Source organism: Microtus ochrogaster, chromosome 22 (genome assembly GCF_000317375.1).
Source record: "Microtus ochrogaster isolate Prairie Vole_2 chromosome 22, MicOch1.0, whole genome shotgun sequence".
NCBI lineage: Eukaryota > Metazoa > Chordata > Mammalia > Rodentia > Cricetidae > Microtus > Microtus ochrogaster.
In genome coordinates, this window is record NC_022023.1 from 18,315,772 (window position 1) to 18,338,582 (window position 22,811).

Here is a 22,811-nt window from a genome sequence, read left to right on the forward strand (position 1 = left end):
CCTCTTTGCTTTCCTAGCCTCTCTTCTACTTTAGGTATTTACAAAGTTAGAAAGGGCATAGTCTAATAAATTAGTAGCTTCCAGGTATATTAACTGACACAGTTACTTTTCTGTTAGGCATTTGGCTAGGTTCTGGGAAGACATTTAATGTATTCTTCCAGAATGGGCTATTCACAACCTTGTGGTACAAATTAACACAGTAAGAGACAATTTCACTGCAGAATTATAAAAAGAATACCATAATAAGGAGGCAAGATCTATAAGTTAGTCTTAAATCTTTCAGTCACAATTATGAGCTTAGTGGATAATTTCACATTGTTAGTTCAATGGAAATCGTATGGTTTCTTCAAAAGACCATAATTATAGGTATTTTAGCCCCCCACCCATTCTATACAGTAAACAATGACTTAGTACAGTTGGTGGGTTTTTCTATTACCGCCTCTTGGAAAACACCAAAAAAAAAAAAAAAATCTTGATATTGTGCCTGGGGGAAAATAGGGATGAGGAAAGAGACAGAATCCTTACTTTTTTCCTATATTCCCTTCCTAATGAAGAGGAATATATTAAAGACTGAATTGGAAACAAGAGCAAAGAACATTGATTTTAGGATGTTTAGATGGATCTTGCTTAACAGACAAGTCCCAGGTAATTTAGCCCTGTAGGTGTTTGCTTCTGTACAAGTAAAATGGGATGACGAGTACATCCCTACAGAGTTGTCCTGACGGTAAACAGCAAATTAGAAATGCAGTAACTAGACAGTGGCGCGGGTGAAGCACACTGCAGGTATGCATATGCCTAAATGAAGCGCAGGCTTCATTAATCCTTACTGTAAGACCACACTGCTGATTCTGGGAGTTATACTGTAAAGGGGTGTTTGAACAATTCACGATTATGACTTGAAAAAAACTGCAACTCAAATCTACTTCCTTAATGAAATAGATTGAGCCATGATGTCTAGAGGTCCTTCCGTATTTCGAATATTCAAATCCCAAGATTTTACTCAACAATCACATGGCAGAAGTTTCATTCTTGGGTAGCTGGTTATACTTTCAGAAGAGTCCCTGAAAGTATCCAGCTGTCACTGAGACTTCCTGGAAAGACACTGTGTCTGCAAAGACCGATTGATTAGGACCACTGTGATGTGGAGAAGCTGAAATTTTGCAGGTCCAGAGATTAATTACCTTATTTTGGCTAGCTTTAGCCCCCAGAAGAGCCGTTCCTTATCTACCTCTATGTTGGAATAATATCCTGTGACTAATAGACAAAAGAATCTTTTGGAATATATAAATGGAGCAGACTGCTACCTTCCACCAAACCCAAAGCTAAAAATATCATCAGATGGCATTTGAGGCTTAAAGCAGAGCATCATTCATTCTCACCAAAGTATTTAATTTATTCATTTATGGCTTTCTATATTTTATTGCTATAAAAACTTCTTTATGAAACCGCTTCTAAATTGGAACATGGAATTTGGGGTATCCTGTCTGTGTTCCTAGGCTATGGTCGCTCAAATTTGGCTCTAAAATAAACTATCTCTTAGCCTCTTTGAGACAAGAGCTATGAATTCTTGTGTTAGTTTTTGCATTAACACAGTCAAAAAATAAGAACCCCAGGTTTGGTCCACAGCAACACATTCTTATAGTTTACACCACCACATTGCTTTACAAATGAGTAACAACTCATAAAGCCACATGAGTTTGACTAATAATTCCTAAAGTAAAATTAAAGGAAACTTTAGTGCTTTTATTTTGATTATGAAATCATGCTTACAAACTAACCTATACATATGCATTTCTTCTGAATTATTGTGTAATGAATTCCAGAATGGCAGATCACAACATTTTTACTCCAAAGCAGGACTATGAACAGGCCTACCTGAGCTCTGTTTGGAAGCCAAAAGAGATGCTGCTTCAGGGCATGGCTCTATGGTACACCAGCTTTCTCGGTTGATCTGGAAGAGAAAAACGAATTGTTTCAGACAATCAGGTAACTGTATAGCTCCAAAAATCTATGTATTGTTCACAACTTCTGAATGTTAATATTTTATTGCAAGGTAATTAAAATTATGCCAAAAGCCCGTCAAACTCTACTGTAATATAAACAAGGCAATCTACATTGAGCTAAAAGCTCTGAAAAGACTGTGAGTAATTATGCTTACAAAGCAATGGGAAAAGGTCACAGAATTCAGCACTCACCTGCCCTACAGAGTAAGTTCCAGGATAGTCAGGGCTATAGAGAGAAACCCTGTCTTGAAACACTAAAGAGAATTCCAACTCATTTTCTCATCAAATGATCATAATATCTACAAGAAGTTTGCATCACTTCTGTTAAACCAAAGGCAGCAGGCTCAGAAAGGTAAAACACAGCAGGACTGGCACCCTGAAGTGCAAACGGACTCCTTCCCTTAAGACCCACTGCTTAGCCGGGCGGTGGTGGCGCACGCCTTTAATCCCAGCACTTGGGAGGCAGAGGCAGGCGGATCTATGTGAGTTAGAAACCAGCCTGGTCTACAAGAGCTAGTTCCAGGACAGGCTCCAAAACCACAGAGAAACCCTGCCTTGAAAAAACAAAACAAAACAAAAAGACCCACTGCTTACCCACCTTATCATTACGACCTACTAACTTCATTGACGTTTAAGTAATGTATGCTTTTAAATTAACATGACATATCTCTACACTCTGTTCCCAGGACCCTACAACAGAACAAGCAGATAGATACAAGGATCTAGAAAACTTCAGAGACATCCAGCCATCCCACCTAACTAACATGCAGAATGCGTAGCAGGGCATTCTTAAGTGCACTTGGAATATTCATACGGTGACACACAAAGCACATCAAAATAAAATAAAACTTCTAATACATAAGATAAGTTGCAGATTTAACAAGATTAAAATCACAAAAACTTTGCTTTTTTGTTTTAACCACAATACTATTAAACCAGAAGCCCAAATCAAAAGACTGGAATCCCACACCAGTCTTAAAAAGAGAAAAAAAAAAAGTGTAAAGATAAAACTATTAAGTAACCCACAGTTCATATAAGAAATATTAAAGAAAAGAACTGAATACAAATTAAACCTTCTACATAAAAGCTTACGGGATATCACTAACTCATTGCTTAGAACAAAAAGTTAACACTTTAAATTTCCTTCGCTAAAGACGTTCCAAGAGTAAGGTAAATAAACCCCAACCCAGCCCCAACCCCCTGGATTGATGATGAGTTCTTGCCTGTATGACATCCAAGTGCAATGGTAGCACAGAGTTTGTGGGAGTAACCAACCAACATCTAATCCAAGAAATGGAGCCTACACCTGACACTGCTTAGGTGACCAAGAAGCTGAGACTAGATAGGCCAGAGACCTATTATTGGTCTAAAAATTAAAATGGCCCCTAATGATATTCTGCTATATTCATCGATTGGGCCATCATCAGAGAGACTTGTTCCTGCAGCAAAGGAGAACAATACAGTATGGTAGTTTGAATGTACCAGGTCCCCAGAAACACATAGGAGTGGTGCTAGTGGGAGGTGTGGCCTTGTTGAAGGAAGTGTGTCACTGTGGGGGCAGGCTTTGAAGTCTCTTTTGCGTAAGCGTCCCTAAGTGTCACAGACCACTTCCTGTTACCTTCTGACCAAGAAGTAGCCAGCATCATGTCTGCCTGCACACTGCCACACTTCCAGCCATGATGATAATGGACTGAACCTCTGAACTGTAAGCTGCCACCCAACTAAATATTTTCTTTTATTTTTTTTAAGACTTGCTATGGTCATGGAGTCTCTTCACAGAAATAGAAACCCTAACTAAGACACACAGAGATCCACAGTCAGATATTTTACAGAGAGTAAGAGACCTTAGCACACTCAATCCTAAATGGGATGTCTCCATCAAATCCCTCCCCTCAGGGCTCAGGGAACTCTGCAGAACAGGGGGAGGAAAGAGTGTATCAGTTAGAGAGGATGGAGGACACTAAGGAATCAGGGCCTTCTAGATACACATGAACTCACAGAGACAGAGGCAGCACTCACAGGGCCTGTGCAGGTCTGCACCAGATGGGGTCCTAGAGCTAAACAGAAAAGTGGACATGTACATCCCAGAAGCAATCTCCAACTGATAACTGCTTGCAAATGAAACTTTTCCGTTTCTTCCAAGGGAGTCTCACTGTGAAAACCAACTACTCTTAAGGGTAGGGCTGCATGCCCAGCAGAAGATGGACAACAGAAAATGAACTCAAGGACAAGTTTGGGGGCTCCTTGTCTCATAGTGTTTCACAGAATTTTCCCATTTTTTTTGTTTTTTGTTTTTTTTTTTTCGAGACAGGGTTTCTCTGTGGCTTTGGAGCCTGTCCTGGAACTAGCTCTGTAGACCAATATTTTGTTGTATTACTTTTTATTTTTACGTACCTTTCCCCTTTTCACTCTACAGGTCCCCCCCCTTCTCTCTCTCTCTCTCTCTCTCTCTCTCTCTCTCTCTCTCTCTCTCTCTCTCTCTCTCTCTCATATATATATATGTCAACCATAGGCAAGTGATCTCCATTTAACTATAATCCTAGCCCACTGAATAGTTTACATATAAATTAGACCCTCAACGAAAGTATAAAATGTTAAATGTTTTTTTACAAGCCCTTTAATTTTCTAATCCCACTGAAACTCAACTGAAATCCTAAATAATGTGAACAAATTAACAAACGGATGAATAATAAGAATGTCAAAAGACAGAGGCCATACTTTTATTCAGTGGCCTGTAGAATACAGTATGTACTCACTATATTTGTGATTACTAGTGAGAAAATACTGCACTACTGTGCTGATGACAACAAAGAATTGTATTCAACGCACATCAAGTTGAATGAGAACTTTGCTGAGCCATTTCTCCAGCCCTGGCAGAAATTCTTTAAAACAAAACCAAAAACAAACAAACAAACAAACAAGTTAAAACAAACAACCAAAACCCAAGTTGTGGCTCACAGAATTTTCTGATTTTTAACTTGCCATCTCCTTGTTACTGCAGGATGTTTCTCTGCTATAAGTCAAAACTAACATACTTTAACATAAAAGTGCATTTTGAAGTGGGAAAAGTAAAAACTCCTTTGCACCTTTATTATTATTGTAACAGGAGGAGGTTCATAAACATTGAAATAAATTTAATAGAAATAAAAAAGCTTAAGGGGTTCTCAAATATGAGCGTAGAACATGGAAATGAACCTTCCTGAATGATGATGCTGCTCTTTTTCTCTCTTCAAGACCCCCAAATTTTTCTGCATTCAAAATTTTAGAAAAGCTAACACTGCCTTAGAACCCTTTTCAGTACCATCCTTGCTGCTCCAGGGTCAATGTCTAAAAGAAACATTCTTCACCTAGAATTTACTGCATTCTCTGTATTTCTCTCATTTTAGGTCTTGGCATGTTTCATTTAGTGAGCATTCTATTTTGCAAAAATACATGAGAATGAAAACAAAATAATGTTTTAAAAGAGAACACATTATGTGATGACACACTAGTGTTAGGAAACATTCTTCCAGAAGCCTCAGGCATGTCTGCAGGTCTTGTGACTGACTGACCTTTAGTTCTAGACTCTTTCCAAGGCTGGGTGTGTGTCAAATAAACACAAGTTATTTAACTGACTAGTTCAAGAAAGCTAAAATCTCAGAAGCACCACACTTTTTAAAAACAATTAGTATATATTATTAATTTTTGAAAATATGGGTACCTGAAATATCTTAATATGATCATACCTTTGTGGCAAAAAATTCTAGTTTGAATGAACATTTAAATAAACAATTATACTTGAATGATCATAAACTAATATACTTTTCAATTTTTCTATAGTTTCTCAAATTTCCCTTTATGGTTATATTCTAATTTTATTTATTAATTATTTTATAATCAAGGAACTTGACAAAAAGAGACATAAGTTACCATAATGAGTTCAGTTTGCAAAGGTAGTACATGAAGTTCACTGACACTCCTCTCCCCCATTTCCTGTTTTCCAACATCTGAAATTACTATGGTACATTTGTCAGTATTAAGAAACCAACATTGGTACAGTGTTGTTAGTGAAATTCCAGATAAAAGTTTCATGCCTACTGACTAGTATTCAAGATACTGGAAGGTAGTCTGTAAAGCTACCAGAGGAAAAGGGCAATCATCGGTATCACCCAGTCACAACCCCGAGGCTTAAGACAGTTAACTGCCTGTAGGATATAATGGTCCAATAGTGACTGAACGTTGACTGGATTTAAGGTCCACTCTATGAGCTGGAACCTATAGCTAAAGGCCAAGAACATAGGACTGTGTAAGTCATGGGCTTAGGGGGAAGCCTACTATTATTATTCTGCTAAGGGAACATAGCAATAAAATGACCAGTGACATACTACCATACCCATAGATTAGTGTCCCCCCCAGCCCTCATCAGAGAAGCTTCTTGCGATTGACAGGAAAGTCACACAAAGACCCGCAACAGCAAAATGTGCAGAAGACTGAGAGATTTTGGAGCACTTAGCCCTAACTAGGATGCTTTCATCCAATCCATCCCTCAAGGCTCAGGGATGTATGAGGAAGAGGAGGGGAATGAGGGGCAAGTGGACTTAGAAGCTGTTTGCAACTGATAACTGCTGGCAAAGGGAAACTAATTTTCTTCAATGAAGAGTCACTGGGTATATAAACCCGGGCCAGCCCCATGTCCACAAAATGAGCACCATGTTTTTGTTGGCCTTTTTTTTCTGATGGGCAGGGCTTTAGCCAGGCTGTGGCGTACACCTTTAATCCCAGCACTTGAGAGGCAGAGGCAGGAGGATCTCTGTGAGTTTGAGGCCAGCCTGGTCTATAAAGCAAGTTCTAGGAGAGGCTCCAAAGCTACACAGAGAAACCCTGCCTCAAAAAAATAACAAAATAAATAAATAAATTAAAGATGATGTGGGGGGCTTTTTGTTTTACCTTTTTGATTATTACTGTTTTTTTTTTTTTTTGAGAGAGAGACAGTCTAGTTGGGTGGGTAAGGAGGTGGCAAGGATCAGGGAAGAGTTGGAGGAGGCAAAAACATGATCAAATTATTGCATGAAAAATATTCTTTAAAGAAAAAAACCAGTTATCTGGATTCACTTGTTCTTCTACTCATGTTCTTTTTCTCTTGTAACGACAATCCATGATGCACACTGTGTTTATTTTGTATGTGTGTATATGTATGTGTGCATAAGAACATGTATTCAACCAAGCATGTGCAACTGTAAAAAATTGCATGTTAACATCTTTATTCAAATTCTTGGCCTACAAAACCTAGTCATTTAGGCGGTATAATTCCATGCTTTAGACTATTCACAGAGCCGTATAATCATCACCATCATCTAGTTTCAGAGCACCGTCATGTCAATAAAAAGAAAGCCAGCATCCAGATCTTTTTCTCTTGGTCCTAGACAAGCACTGAGCCATCTTCTGCCTACTGTAAACAGTTCTTACAAATGTAGCCATGCACTCTTGATCTTATGTGATGTTAAAGATTCATCTACATTGTAGTGTGTTTTATTAATACCAAAAAATATTCCACTGTATGGGTAGACCTCCACTGCACTTATCTATTCATCATGTTATGAACAACGGGTTGTCTTGACTTTCCAGCTGCTGCGAGCGCTAACACGAACATTTTACACACACGATATATACAAGCTTTTTTTTAGGGGCACACATTTTTTTTTTTCTCCTGAGGAAACACCTAGAAGTGGACTGTTGAATTGTGGACCTGATAACTTAGACTTTACATTTTAGGGTATTATGGCTTGTTTTCCAAAGTGGATATACCATTTGGCAATTTTGCCACATTTTTGCCAACATTTTTGTTCTTATCTGTGATTTTTCTTGTCATAATAGATGTGGCCTTGCTTTCCTCCTGAAGCATTTTTTTTTTTAAATAAAAGTACTTTTTATTTTGCTACTTTCTTGAAAAAGGAAGCTCATCATGGATAGCTTTATTCTTCCTTTCCTTTCAAAAAAGATACAACACATATTAAACACATTCTATGATCAAACACTGTCCCAAATCTTAAAGATGTAATTAAAGCCCTGTCCTTAGGGAGCTGAGAGTTTATGTCAGAAGCCTGTCAGTGTGGTCAATAAGCTTGCCTCAGCATTTTGTTCAGTAACCACCATGTGTTGACCAAGACAATGTGTGTTACTATGTACAAAATTTCTAGTCCTATATACATCTTTTCTGGTCAAGCTACAAATGTTATATTTAAGACAGATAGACATATAGACATGCACCCACACACTATAGCAGGTGGGCTGACTCAGGGATTATACACCCTAACCCAGAAGCTACAAAACTGTGGGATATTAGGTTTTCTGAAGTTAGGGAAGCAATAAGCTAAAAGGAAAGTCATATCCACTCTGCCTACCATTATAGAAAAAAATTAATTCCAAAAAAGCTGCTACTGCACTGTAGAGATGGCTGCTCTTCCAGAGGACCTGGTTCTATTCCCAGCACTCACGTGCCAGCTCATGACCGTCTGTAACTTGAACCACATGCGAGAAAACAAAGAAACAAACAAAATATGAGGAAAACAGCTAGGACACACCAGAGACTGAGACAGCAGCACTGGGTCTGTACCAGATGGAGTCCTAGAGTGAAGGAAGTGGACGTACTCCCTCTCCCTAATCTAACCGACAACTGCTTGCAATGAAAATTTAGTTTTCTCCAAGGGAGTCTCATTGAAAAAACAAACTTTTTTTTTTCCTCTCAAGACAGGGTTTCTCTGTGTAACAACCCAGGGTGTACTGGAACTCAATTTATAGACCAGGCTGGTCTTGAACTCACCGAGATCTGTAGGCCTCTGCCTCCTGAGTGCTGGGATTAAATGCGTGCCCCACCACAGTGGCTGAAACAAACCACTTTTAAGGGTAGGACGCATGCTCAGAGCAGATGGCCAACAGAAAACAAACTCAATGACATTTCCAGAGATACCTTTCTTATAAGGTCCTGTGAGTTTTTTATCTTATTTTTTCTTATTTTATTTACATTTTTTATTTCTCTTTTAATCTTACAGGTTCTCTGTGTATACATTATGGCGTCTGGTCTAATATTTATATGGGATTTCTGAATGCAAACAAATGGATCTCTGCATCTGTATCTATTTCTTATGACTTTTCTTGGGCTCTTTCACGTTTGTTTGTTTTGTCCTATTCTGATGTGTTAGGTTTGTTTTACTTGTTTTATTTTATTATTATCCCTTAGGAGCCTGTTTGTTTTCTAATGAGATACAGAAAAGGGTGGCTATGGGTAGAGAGGAGTTGGGGAGGAACTGGGAGGAACAGAGCTAGGGAAAACCATATTATGGATATATAATGTGAAGAAAAAAAAGATACTTTCAATAAAAGGGGAAAAAAAGACACCTCATAGCCTTCTGAGTGACAACACTGTCAGGAATCTAAGGGAAGATGCGGCATCGTTGTTGGGCACATGAATCACATGTATTCACAACTCAGGGCTCCAGAGCATATGTGCATCATCCAAATTAGAGACTTTTACTGCAGATAGTTAGCAAAAAATTCCCAGTGATTTTCACAAGTAGTTTCACTAAGCAAATAATAGGAGACAGGGGTAAAATGAAAGCATGCTTTATTCTTTAGTGTGGTAGGCAAGGGTGACAAGCTGAGTATTGTACTGAGAAAAATCACTAAAGAAATATAGAAACAAAACAGGAACCTGGAGACTAGACGGGAACATACTGAGGACAAAGACCAGAGAAGAAGAATCTGCACCACGCTGCTCTGGAGGTAGCACATGTAAATGGGGTCAGGTTTCTTTAGAATACAGAAGGGATGTAAATGGAAAATTGTGGGAAAGGCAGAATCCACAAAAAAGATGCAGAGAGATCCACAACAAACAGACACAGCAAACTTGGAGGAAAAGATGCATAAGATTTCATTAGGTTGAGTCTGAGATGAAACATATTTTCCAAAAGGTTTGACGAGGGGAAAGAGGTGTGGAAGGAAGTTGCAGGTCTAGTTTCATATATCCTTGAGGTAAAGGTAAAAAGTGTCAGGGAGTCGACTGCTCGATAACACACACTTAAAGGTGAGGTCAGCTCGAGACAGCTCATACTCACAGGTTTCTGACAAATACAAATAGCGTACCAGGGAAACACAAATCAGAACCAGAACGAGTCATCAGTTCATAACCATTATGCTGTTACCTAAAAAGAACACATAAGCCTTGGGAATGCAGAGAAAATTGAAATCTTTTGAACTGGTGGTAGGATGTTATTGGTATAAAATGCTAGAGCCACTGTGGTAAACAATGTGGCCATGCCTAAAAACCATAATTACCTTGACTCAGCAATTTCACTTCTGATAATATACCCCAAAGAATGAAAGCAAGGATTCAAACAGATACTTAACACACGGTGGTCAGAGCAGCACCATTCACAACAGCTGAACAGTTAACATAGCTCAGTGATGTGGGATTCCCCTCTGTATGCTATGAATATGTTTTATTACCACTGGTTATTAAAGAAGCTGTTTCAGCCAATGGCTTAGGACTGTAAAGCCAGGCAGGAAATCTGAATAAAGATACAGAGAGAAAGTAGGTGGAGTCAAAGAGACACCATGTAGCTGCCGAAGGAGAAAGACACCCGCTGCCAGCTAGAACCTGAATGTTAGACCACACCCTCGTGGTGATTCACAGATTAATAGAAATGCGTTAATTTAAGATGTAAGAGTTAGCTAGAAATAAGCTTAAGTTATTGGCCAAACAGTGTTCGCAGCTGGGAAGCGAACGAGCAGTCTTCACTTACAGCTCAGTTGGTCAGGGGCGTGTGTATGTGAACAAATAAAGTATATGATATTACAATGAATGTTATTTAGCATTAAAAAAGGAAGGAAATGCTGACACATATTACAGCTTGTATAAACTTCAAATATATTATGATCTAAGATAGCCACAAATGGACAAACACTGCACAGCTCAACATGTGCAAGGCACCTAGAGCAGTCAAAACCAGAAATTGGATAATTTGGTTTCCAAAAGACAGGAATGGAGACTTATTGTTTAACAGGTGTAAAGTTCCACTTTGGGAAAATAGAAATGTTTTGAGTTATCTAGTAGTGATAGTTATAAAAAAGGTATAACTGTTAATATCACTGAACTTATATTATACCCCAAATAGTTACAGTGGTAAATGTGTTGTGTATACTATATAACAGGTTAAGAAGAACTGAGTGTACAGCAAGAGATGCAAACCTATTTAAACAGAAGTTGACAGGCATTCTACAAAACCAAAATCACAGTCAGTCATCTGAGCTAAATGTTACCAGTCATGGCCAACGCCATTAGCCAGAGGGCACTCTCCATGATGCCGTGAGTAAAGAAAGAATGTTAAAAACACCCACCGGCATTTCCAACCACATCCTGTTTAACAGCAACGTGGAGCATATCATATTCATGTGTGAATACTGTGCTTTCCCATGTAAGTAAGATGTCCCATTTCTGCATCACTGATGGGGCAAACTGGTCTGTACCACTCTCACACAGTTCCAGTCTTCACCCTCATGGAACACCAAGGCAACCAAAAGCCACGATATGTGTCTCCCTTAGAAATATTTTCATACAGCTGCTGTAGATCAGATATAATGCCAGTAAAGGCTCAGAATCTAAACCTTGAGATTACTGTTATATTTAATTTTAATATTCTTAAAGTTGTTAGCACAGTTAAAAATTATGCTAGCACAAGGCTTATGAATTTGTATTTAAAAATCTTAAAACATCAATTCATTTTAATTAAGAAATATTCATTAAAACCAGAAATGGTGGCTCATGCCTTTAATCCCACCACTAGAGCAGAAGCAGGTGGATCTCCATGGGTTCCAGGCCAGCCTGGTCTATATAGCAAGTTCAATGCCAATCAGGGTTAAGGTAGTAAAACTGTTTCAAAAAAAATCTACAAAGTTTTTAAATAGGATTAAGATATCTTATTCTGTAATGTGTAGGCACACTGATCAACATATGAAAAATGACCAACTTCTTTGTATAAAAAGTATGTAAAAGTAGGGTGAGAATGTAAAGACTCTCACTTGAGAATTTAAGTGGTGCGTGCATCCAATGTAATGTTTCTGTGTGTATGTGTTTGCACAGAGGAAAGGAAGCCAGGTCAGTGTTGGTATCTTTCTCCATCACACTCTATTCTACTGTTTAGATGGTCTCTCACTGAACCTATGGATCTTTGTGAGGAAGCCTCAGGAATTCTTGTCTCCCCTCAGCAGCACTGGACTACAGGTGTGCACTGCCATGCCTGACTTTTACATGGGTGCTAGGGACCTAAACCCAAGCACTTTTACTGACTGAGCACTTTCCCCAGTCTCCCAACATAATTTTAAAATACTAATAGAAAATATTGAATTTCAAAATAATGTAAAAGTAATTGGCGAAAATTACTGAGAGGGTGGGAGAGAAAGAAGCAAAGAAATTACAGAGAAAACCTGCTACAAACCGTGAGGCAAGATGAGCTCATATACTATCATGCATCTGCCCAAACTGCCATTAAAAGGATTCCCATATTGGCAAAGAATCCATCAACATAATGTCCAGGACTTCTTGCAACACAAGTTTATGACAGAAAGTAATTTACACCTGTGCGTGTGTATGTGTATACTCATGTGTGTGTATGTACACTCATGTAATAAAAGAAATGGGCCAACTCAAAGGAGGGCAAGCACAGCAAGAAAATGCATGGGCTGTGAAGAGTTTGACCTGGGGTAACATATAGGTGAAATGACTGGCTATTCTAATCTGTTTTCCTGTATGTGAAACAGATAATGATTAAAAATGCAAACATTCACTGTGTGGTGGTGGCGCACGCCTTTAATCCCAGCACTCGGGAAGCAGAGGCAGCCGGATCTCTGTGAGTTCGAGGCCAGCCTGGTCTACAAGAGCTAGTTCCAGGACAGGCTCTGGGAACATTCAATGCTTATGTCTCATCTAGTCTTTCCTTATTTTATTCCACTACAAAATCATTTAACTATGTTGGGGTCTGCCATAATGGGATTCCCTCACTGCCAGAATGACTGTTTTAAAAGCAGAGTGAGAAAGGATCCCCACTGGCTGCCTGCTTTTGTGCATCAACTCTGGCTCCAGACTTTACAAGAAATTTGCTGTTTGCTATGCAGGATGTTCCTGTCAGGATGCATCTATCAGTTTCTCTCTTCCTCAGGGACTCTGTTCCTTCATCCTCCATATAGCTGTCTCCTCCTCCGACAGAGCACCGCCCCGATGATGGAGCACCGCCCTGATGATGGAGCACCGCCCTGATGATGGAGCACTGCTCCGATGGAGCACCCTCCTTGTCTCTGTCCTCTCAACAGTTTGCACTTGTTTCTCTGGGTACTGTTGCTCTTAGGAAGAGACCCTCAGACTCAGTACCTGTCTGTCCTATGAAAAGTATTCAATGCTTTTTTAATGTACAGTTCCTAGTCATGCTTCCAGTATTTCTTCATAGAAAATGGGGTAAAAGTCACTGCTTGACAAATAAGGCTTAAGTTGAATAATTCACAGAAAAGGCAAATATAAAAACAGTGTCTCCAAATTAAGAGGCCTGAACTCGGTTAGCTTTACTAATATAAAACTTTTATGCCTTACTAGGATGGATGATACTACATTTTTTTTTTTTTTTTTTTTTTTGGTTTTCGAGACAGGGTTTCTCTGTGGCTTTGGAGCCTGTCCTGGAACTAGTTCTTGTAGACCAGGCTGGTCTCGAACTCACAGAGATCCGCCTGCCTCTGCCTCCCGAGTGCTGGGATTAAAGGCGTGTGCCACCATCGCCCAGCTGATACCACATATTGATTTTTTTTATGTGTATGAGTGTTTTGCCTGTATATACATATGTGCTCCAAGTGTAGGACTGATGCATGTGAAATTCAGAAGGGAGCTTTGGATCTCCCGGAAGTGGAGTTAGGGATGGTTGCAAGTCACCATGTGGGTGCTGGGGACCAAAGCCAGATACTCTGCAAGAACAAGTGCTTTTAACTGCTAAGCCTCTCTCCAGCACCTATTTATTGTTTTAAGTATAAAATAACAGTTTTCGTCATGACATTTAAAGTTATGACACTGCACTTTGCTATTTGCCCCCATAACCATCTCTCTTTTCTCCCCACCGCTGCCCCTGATTTCAGTGCTCCCCCTACAGCTCTCCCCAACCCCCCACTGAGATGGGGAAGGAGAAAGGAGGGGAGAGGAGAGGGAAAGATGACAGGGAATGAGAGTGAAAGATCCTAGAAAGTAACCTTTCTACATTTATTATATAAGAGGGCAACATAGCAAAGGATAATTGTTATCTCTCAGAGGAAATGACTTTTCAGAGAAATTAAAACCAACTACATCTTTGGAACAAGTTCAAAACACCAAATTACAAAGTAGGCCTGGCAAGTTAAACCACCTGACAGTGACTATTAGAGGGACAAGGACACCACCACACCACAAATCACATCTCTTGGTGCCACACCCAATGTGGGGTTTCACTGGCTTCTGAGCTCATCTGCCAGCTTCTCAGGGAGAGGCTGAGGTAACCCATACCTGAAAGGCCCAGGGAAGAGGTTTGAGTGTAAGGTGGGCCCCGGGGCTGTTTTAGCAAGTTTAGTAAGTGCTTAGCTTGGCACAGGGGTGGGGAGGGGTGGCAGTGCAGAGGGTAGGGGCTAAGTGGATGAAGGTGCTTGCTGAGGACCTGAGTTTGATATCCAGGACCCACGAGGTAGAAGCACAGAACAAACTCCCTTAAGCTGTCCCCTGACCACAACAGGTGAGCCATGGGACACCGACATCAACACAAATTTTAAATGTAATAAAAGAATCTGGTTATTTCAAGTACTAAATTGAGTTGATAGCAATTATAGATTTCTACTATTTCTGTAACCCAGGCATTATATTAGCACTTTATTCAAAATTACTCCTTTTCTACTTAAACAGCTCCACTCTCCCAAATTTAGCTGTCAGGTTCTTTTGGCATTAGTGAAGCACTTGGGTGACTTCCAATTTCCCTGCCTTTGCCAGAAAATTGCTAAACTTCCAAAAAGTACTTCATGAGTTGTCCAACATTCCCAGACTCTGGTCTTACCGAATGTAGAAGTTCTTACTAATTTTAGATTCAAGGATGCCTTCAGTGAACAATTAGCCTGTCCAGAGTCTCCACCTCCTTCCTGCTTAGACACCCAACATTACTAATGATGTGAAATCAAACAAATGCAGCTTATCAACAGGCAGAAGCAACAGCAGAAAAAGAGTCAAACTAAAGGAGCAGGGCAGCTGAGCCACATTAGTGTGTAGGCTGACTGGAGACACTTCCAGGAGAAAGAATATGGTCTTTCCCCTGGGGAATGAGCAATGAGACAGCAGGAGAACAGACAGGCAAAGACAGACACAGACAAAAAAGGACCAAGAGACAGAAAAGGAAGCCCATAGAGAAATAGATTCAGGAAGAAGGGAGGTAGAACTGGATTGTGGGGATGGGGCAAGCAACAAAAGACCAAGGCATCCAGCAAAAGGGTAACTCTGAATTCCCTCTTTGTGATCTTCAATACTCTCCTTGACCCTACTTGAAAGCAAGTAAAACTGTTTTTCAGTAATGCGCGTGCACATGTACACACACAGACAGACACACACTACTTCTGTTAGATGTTCCTTTAAAGATTCTGAAAATCACCTCCTCTTGCTCTTCTATCACTGTTAGTCCAGGCTTTCTCACACTTCCAGTTTAGGAAGGACCAAGACAAGGCTACTGGCTACAAATGGAAAATAGCCTGGAGACCTTCAGATTGAATAAGGTGTGGCCCCTTCTTACCTTCAGTAACACCACGTCCACAGTCCTGTCCACCTTGGAGATGTCACACAGACTATAGCGTCTCTTGTGCCGCTCATACATTTTGTCCAGATGCAAAAGAGACAAAATGTAGACGTATGCCTACTGAACCCAGGGACCAGTGTGCTCACACAGGTCCAGAATTCCAAATTTCTCACAGTGGGCAGGAACAGACTTCTGCTTTCAGATTCCTCTATATAGAAAACTCTCAGGTTAAGAAAATTAAATTAGAAAAAGAAAAAAAGCAGAATCCAATTCCATGAATGGAGTGAGAACTTCCTGGCAACTTCAGAGTACTGAGACGATGAATTTACAGTTCATACTATCAGCAGTAAGTGCCTCAAGACCGTTGCTGTGCAGATCTTGACTGAGAGAGAAGCACAGATCTTTTCCATCACTGCCGAGAACTCCAGTAGAAAAATTAAGAACGAACTGGCTAAGCATAATGGTTGGCACACGTATCCAGAGATCCCAGAGCCAGTAATAAAAAGCCAGTATGCACTCTGCCACGAAGGAGGATTAAAAAAAAAGGAAGATGGCTATTTCAAAAGGATAGTATGAGAAAATTCCTTAAAACAACAAAGACAAGGAAACCTATACAGACAAAATGAAACAAAACAAAACAAAAACTAGCGGATCCAGTTTTTTAGCCAGTCTCCAGCTCCTTCGGCGGCAGGGCTGGATTTTGACTTAAGTTGAAAATATCTAATGCCGGCAGAGTACAAGGAAAACAGACCACTCCTCCAGATGTCCTCCTCCTTCCTTCCCTAGCTGGCTGCGTCTAGCTAGCCCGCCCCTCCCTCCGCAGCCTCCACACCCTTTACCCTGCTCTCTCAAGATCGTCATTACTTGCCCTTTCAGATCTGCACCAGCAGCCTTGGAGGTTTGAAAACCTAATTGCAGTGGTGGGAACATGATTCATCTGCAGACGAAGAGAAAAAACAAGGCTTCCTTTTCCAACAGGCTTCCTCCTGCTCCTCCTCCTCACAAGTCCCCAGTGAAAAAGGCTCTGTCAGACATTGCAAGAAGCAACCTCAGTCCCTTTGATGTTAGTAGTATGCTAATAAAGAAAGGGGGTGTTATCCTAAACACTACAAGTCTGTACAACAGCCTTAGCCATTCAGAGAAAATGCAGAACTCTGAATCCAGGCAAAGGAAATACTGCATCTCCCTGCAGAATGAAAAGCAATGATTTAATATCAGAAAAATGTTAGCCAAGTATTTCAAAGTTATGTCTCTAGGATGTAGAATTGTCTATAAAATGTCTGGCAAGTTTAGAATCCACCAAGAGTTAAAGTTTTGTTATATCTGGACTTTGAGAAAGCTTTAAAGAGAGTTAAGGAGATGGTATAGGATAAATGTGTGCATGTCTCTCAGTACTCTTGTGACTAAGAAGAGTCACCTGGCTGAGACTTCCTTCCCTTCACATCTCATTCACATTAACTGGGCCTTGTGCAGGATGCGGTGACTTCATTTGTCTGCTTTCCTCCTACTCTATATTTTCCAGTTGCCAACCTACTGCTCCTCAGGAGCAGCCCTCGTCTAGAAAGCATTCATTCACTTTCAGACATTCTCTTATTGTAACCGACTTTGGAGGGGTAAGGAGGAAGAGGAACAGATGAAGCAAAAAGCGGGGGGGGGGGGGGACGGGATGGGACGGACAGAGAGAAAAATGGGCTAGGCATGGTGATGTATGTGTTTAATCTCAGCACTATGGAGACAGAAGCAGGACGAGCTCTGTGAGTATGAGGCCAGTCTGATCTACACAGTGAGTTCCACGACAGCCAGGGTTACATAAAGAGATCCTGTCTCAAAAACAAACCAACAAAAGAAAAAGCAGGCATATTAACTCTTTCCAGAAGAAGCTGTCTTATATTCTCTTTGAACTGGAAGGAGAGCATAGATGTGGAGAAAGTGAATATACAGTTTTAAATACTACAACAGAAAGGAAGAGAAGAGATTAAATATCCCAGTTTCTGTCAATACTGCAAGCGAAGTTGGTGAAAGGCATTTTCTTTTGGAAGCTGTAAAAAAAAGTAAAGAAGGTCTGACAATTCACCACTTCCTCAAGCCAGGTGTTAAAAGCAGGTAACTCACTTAAATAAAAGAAATACAGCAGAACCAGCTAAGGCTGCAAGCGTTTTCTCTCATCTATCTGTCTACCCAGAAGTCAGCATCAATTCTATCTAACACAAGCCTCTTCTTCCCGGACCACTCCTAGCTATGAAGGTGGGTGATGTCCTCTTTTTGATGCTGTAGAAAACAAGCCTGGGCTCTCCATTTGCTGCTTTTCAGTATAGATGATGCTAAACACAGTAGAAACAAGACAATGAGAGATGAAGTTGTAAATAAAATTCGTACTTAAGCTAACCAAAAGCATGGGATTCTGGCCAGGAATTTACAAATACTTTCATTCTATGTGGTTTAAGGGCATAGAGTGGAAGGTCCTGGAGGGGCAGGCTTTAGTATACAGAAAACTGACTGCCTATTATCTTTTATGGATCAACTTTCACCAAGCTATAATTCAGAACCCCCTCTTCTGAAGAACATGAAGCTGCCTCCCCTCGGTTCTCAACATGGTTTGCTCCTCACTGCCTCTCCCTTCTGCTTTAATTAGAATCAAATGTTTCCTGCTTGCAAGTTCCCAGGCATCTCTCTAGGGAATTGGAGATGCTTTAATCACTGGGAAGCTTTTTCTATACCAACTCTATCAAACTAAATAAAGATAATCTATATCAATTTAATAGACATTCTGTGCCTTGCGTAAGAAGCAAATAAAAAGCCAAGGTCTTTGTCCTTGGAAACTTTACATAATCAGAGAGAAATGTTTCAAAACCATTACAACTTTCTGAACTACACTAGAGCACTTGTTTGAAATATGTAGATTAATCTTTTGTCTGTTGGCTTTGTGCTAGAAATCTAGATTTTTTTCTCTCTTCTCTGCACATATAAACATATTAAAAGGGCAATTTAAAATTGTCCATGCTAATCTGTTTCTTCTCTGAGAACAAATGCTCTGGGTGGGGTGGAAAGTCTGCTTTCCCTCTGGATCTGCGGCACTCCCCATGGAAGACAAAATCTGTAGTCTGTGCTTTTGCTGCTGATGCTACAATTCCAAGTTTTTTTTTTTTTTAATCAAAAACATCTGGAACCACTGAACAGTTATTCTGTTAGGATTTTGAAACGCAGCAACCAATCATTTCACATCTAAACCAGAGTTGAAAGCTACAAATATAAAGGAGATTGTAAGTCTATTTTTTAGTTCCTTCAAGTTTGGAAACTTGCGGGAAAACACAGATTGTTTGTAAGTGTGTGCAATGGTTGTTTACAGTATCAATCCCCTTTCCTCTCTGTGACGGTCAGCCCACCCTCTCTCTACGGAGAGCACCAACCCCTCCAAGAGAAGCAAAGTGCTCTTAGGCTATTGCATGACCTGGGCCTAACACGTAATCCCAAATTATTCTGGCACAAGAATCTACTAATAATTTTCACACACTTCAATACCACACTTCTGCTCGTGAGTTAAAATCTCCTTGATTTCAGGATTAAATACTTTATCCAGATTGTTGAGACTTTAGGGACCAATACTGTGTGGTTTTTTTGGTTTTAGTTAGGGTAGAAGCTTGGAGGAAGTAGGATGCCACCTAGTGGAAACCCTGAAGCCAAGGGCCAAAAAGCTTATATCTCTCAGGCCACTAAATATTTTTTCTGAAAGCCCTAAGTGAACATAAAAGTAATAACTCTTGACACATGAAGGTCAATTCATCGCGGCAGGGAACACAGGACACTGAAATAACAATCAGAGTCCTTTCTTCTCCAGGTGAGCCACTGCTTCCCGGAGCAAATTGGAAAGTATTATCTGATGGTCTGGATTCGGAATTCCGAAATGTACAAAAGGAAGTGATTCAATGCTGCACCCACCCAAGTTCTTTCTTTTCTATTACTACATAATGTTATTTGAACACTAAGCTTTTTTTTTTTTTGCCACTTGTCAATTATCATTTCAGATTGTATATTCTGCCTCTAGTCTTTGAAAGATACAGGAAAGAAAGGTTTTTATTATGGCTAACAGTTTTACACTCACCTATGCATAACACATTTGTTGAGGAACACTTGTCTGATTAGAATAAAGATTCTTCCCAACGAGCTGCGAGAATGTGTGAGCAGGGAGAGAAGAGGATTATTGAGAAAGGCTGCAAAGGCACTGTGTCCACCTAGGGTTTGACTCCAGTGTTTAAGCAACAAGAAGAGTCCTACTCTTTCCTCTCGACATTTCATTGGACACAGACTTAAGGTGCAAAAAGGGACAAACAGTAAGATTCAGCAAATTAGAAGCAAGTATCTGAAAATACCTCCTTTGCTTTAACCCTTTACTGCCTTTACAAAGGGGAAAATAACAACATATACAGTTGGCTAGAAGAGGCAGATTATCTAACAATATCAGCAATTGAAATAACCACCAAAAGATATGGCTTCATAGAGAAGTCTCTTCACAAATAAATGCTCTTTACCAGGATGAAGTCTCATGGAACAAGCATGCAAATGTTAAATCAACCATAGCTTGATGGAGGAAGGTCATTGGTTGATTAAATAAAGAAGCTGCTTGCCCTGATAGGTTAGAACGTAGGTAGGAGGAGTGAACGGAACAGAACTCTGGGAGGAAGAGGAAGTGAGCTCAGAGACTCGACAGCTCTCCTCTCGGGGGCAGAGGCCTCAGAGAGACACGATGCTCCACTCTTGCGGGCAGAGGCGAGAGCTCTGCTCTCTGAGGCACACGCGATGAAGCTCCGACCCAGGATGGACGTAGGCTAGAATCTCCCTGGTAAGCCACCTTGTGGGCTACAGCAGATCATTAGAGATGGGCTAGTCCAGGTGCGAGAGTTAGCCTAGAAGAGGCTAGATAGAAATGGCCAAGCAGTGATTAAATGAATACAGTTTGTGTGTTGTTATTTCAGGACAGAAGCTAGCCATGCAGGCGGCCGGGGTGCTAGGGACGCAGCCCCGCCGCTCCTAATACAACATTAGCTTTCTGAAATAAAGAGGGAAGAGGTCTGCCATACCAGCACTTGGAAACTGGAGGATAAAGAGCTCGAGGTCAGTACTGTATAGATGAGAACATGTCTGAAAAAAAATTAAACAAAGAAAAAAATGAAGGAGAAAAAGGAAGAGGATAAAGAATGAAAGAGGGAAGAGGGGAAGGGAGAAAAAAGTCAGGAAGGAGAGAAAAAAGAGAAAGAGAAGAAAGAAGAGGAAGGAGGAAGAAAAAGGATGATGGAATTTTAACTAAAAAAGCTGATGTTCAGTTTGTAGAATGTGTTTTCTGAAGCAAGATCATACTAGTACAATGCTTGCTGACTGTCTCTTGTTAACCAAGAGATGTTTCTGTGTATATGTTTTGTTTATTCCCAAGAAAGACCTGAAAGGTGGTCAGGTGTGGTAACAGATACCTGAGACCTCAACTATCCTGGAGGCAGAGGCAGAAGGAACCTTTAAGGCCAGGATTTCAAGATGAGCTTGGCAACGTAGTAAAAAACAAAACAAAACAAAAAAAACCAAACTCTTTCAACAGAAAAATCAGGAAGGCAGGAAGGACAAGGGGAGAGAAAGGAGAGAGAAAGGCAGGAAGGGGGTACTATAAAGAGAAGTATTAATTCATACTTTACAGATGAGTTACAGCATCCAAAGTTTAAATCAGTTGGACCATATCACATAACTAATCAGTCTGCATTGATCCTAGTCTGTACATATTCCTGGTTTCCAATACAAATGTAATTTTGTCACTTGAGAAGTTCCAGAAATGCAGAAATTATAAATTAAAATTTCTCATTTCTCATCATATTCATATGGCTGATTCTAAGTAAATGCCAAATGACAAGAACAGATTTTATTTTTAGATAAAATCAGTAATGATTTGATTCATTTTATATCATTGTTTTAAACAGATTTGATTCATCAGCATTTTATTTAACACATTTCAGTTTTAAGTTTCTCATTATGGACATAACTTTCACCCATTAGAATGAACACACCTAATATGCAGACCAGCCGCAATCTGGAGGCTGACGACTGTCATGGTGGATTCAGAAAAACGAGGGTCTGAGTATCCTCACCCTAGTTTCTCACCTCTGTAACAAACAGCTGTCTCTCATGGCAGCATTTCGTATAATTCAGGATCATTTCATATAAATGAGATCCTAAAGCATCTTTTCTGGGCAATGATTCCCACAGGTGTGTCTTATACAAATGGGTGCACTTTGCCCTGCTCTGCATACTAAGCTTCTTATGATGTAGAAGCTCAAAACAAAATCTACCAAGACAGCAGAAACTGTAATGATTGGCTTTAGTATAAATGCCACAACACTAGAAGATAAGCTTATAATGGAATTAGCTCATTTTTTTTCAGTCTGAGTTATTTCCTAAGTAGGTCTCTCCTATACCATGATCTTGCAATGTTACTGTAAAATCCCCTATACATCCTTCTGTGCCAGATTATTTTATGTGTTTTTATTTACTGTTTGGCCACAGAAAGTATTTTAGACCTAGATTCAATCACTAGCAAAAACAGTTCTTCCCTGAATCTGTTTTAACTATAGCAAGAGCAAAGATAGCAAAAGAACACAGCTCTATCACTAAAAGCTTCCTTGATAGTACACCAAACTACCCCTAAGTACTATTTTAAAATATCTTATTAATTTATTTCTTGTGTATGTGTGTGTACCCATGCCATGGTGTACATGTGTAGGTTAGAGGACAACTTGTAGGGACTTCTACCATGCAGGTTCTAGGGAATGAACTCAGGTCATCAGACATGGCAGCAAGCAGTTTCGCCAGGCTTGGAAAATACAACCCCTCTGTCACCCCAATAAGCACTCTTGAGAGTGCTATCCACTGGCTACAAAGCCAACTGAACCCTGAGTCAAAGGTCTTTAAGATAGAGGACAATTAGTACAATTTCTTGGTATGGGAAGTCCTTTTCTATATG

General features: G+C 40.0%; 1 protein-coding gene across 2 annotated transcripts in view; it reads right to left on the reverse strand.

Annotated features, from left to right (window-relative positions):
* Akap13 (A-kinase anchoring protein 13) overlaps nucleotides 1-22,811 on the reverse strand; it is a 269,674-nt gene that overhangs the window by 88,046 nt on the left and 158,817 nt on the right. Inside the window, exons 1-2 of one of the 2 annotated variants that reach the window (XM_013350228.2) lie at nucleotides 15,812-16,623; nucleotides 1,876-1,951 (exon numbers count right to left, since the gene is read on the reverse strand). In XM_013350228.2, the coding sequence (XP_013205682.1) occupies nucleotides 1,876-1,951; nucleotides 15,812-15,892 (157 nt within the window). In that variant the 5' untranslated portion in view covers nucleotides 15,893-16,623. Of the gene's footprint in view, nucleotides 1-1,875; nucleotides 1,952-15,811; nucleotides 16,624-22,811 lie in introns of those variants that run through there. The other variant, XM_026784275.1, reaches the window with a different exon arrangement.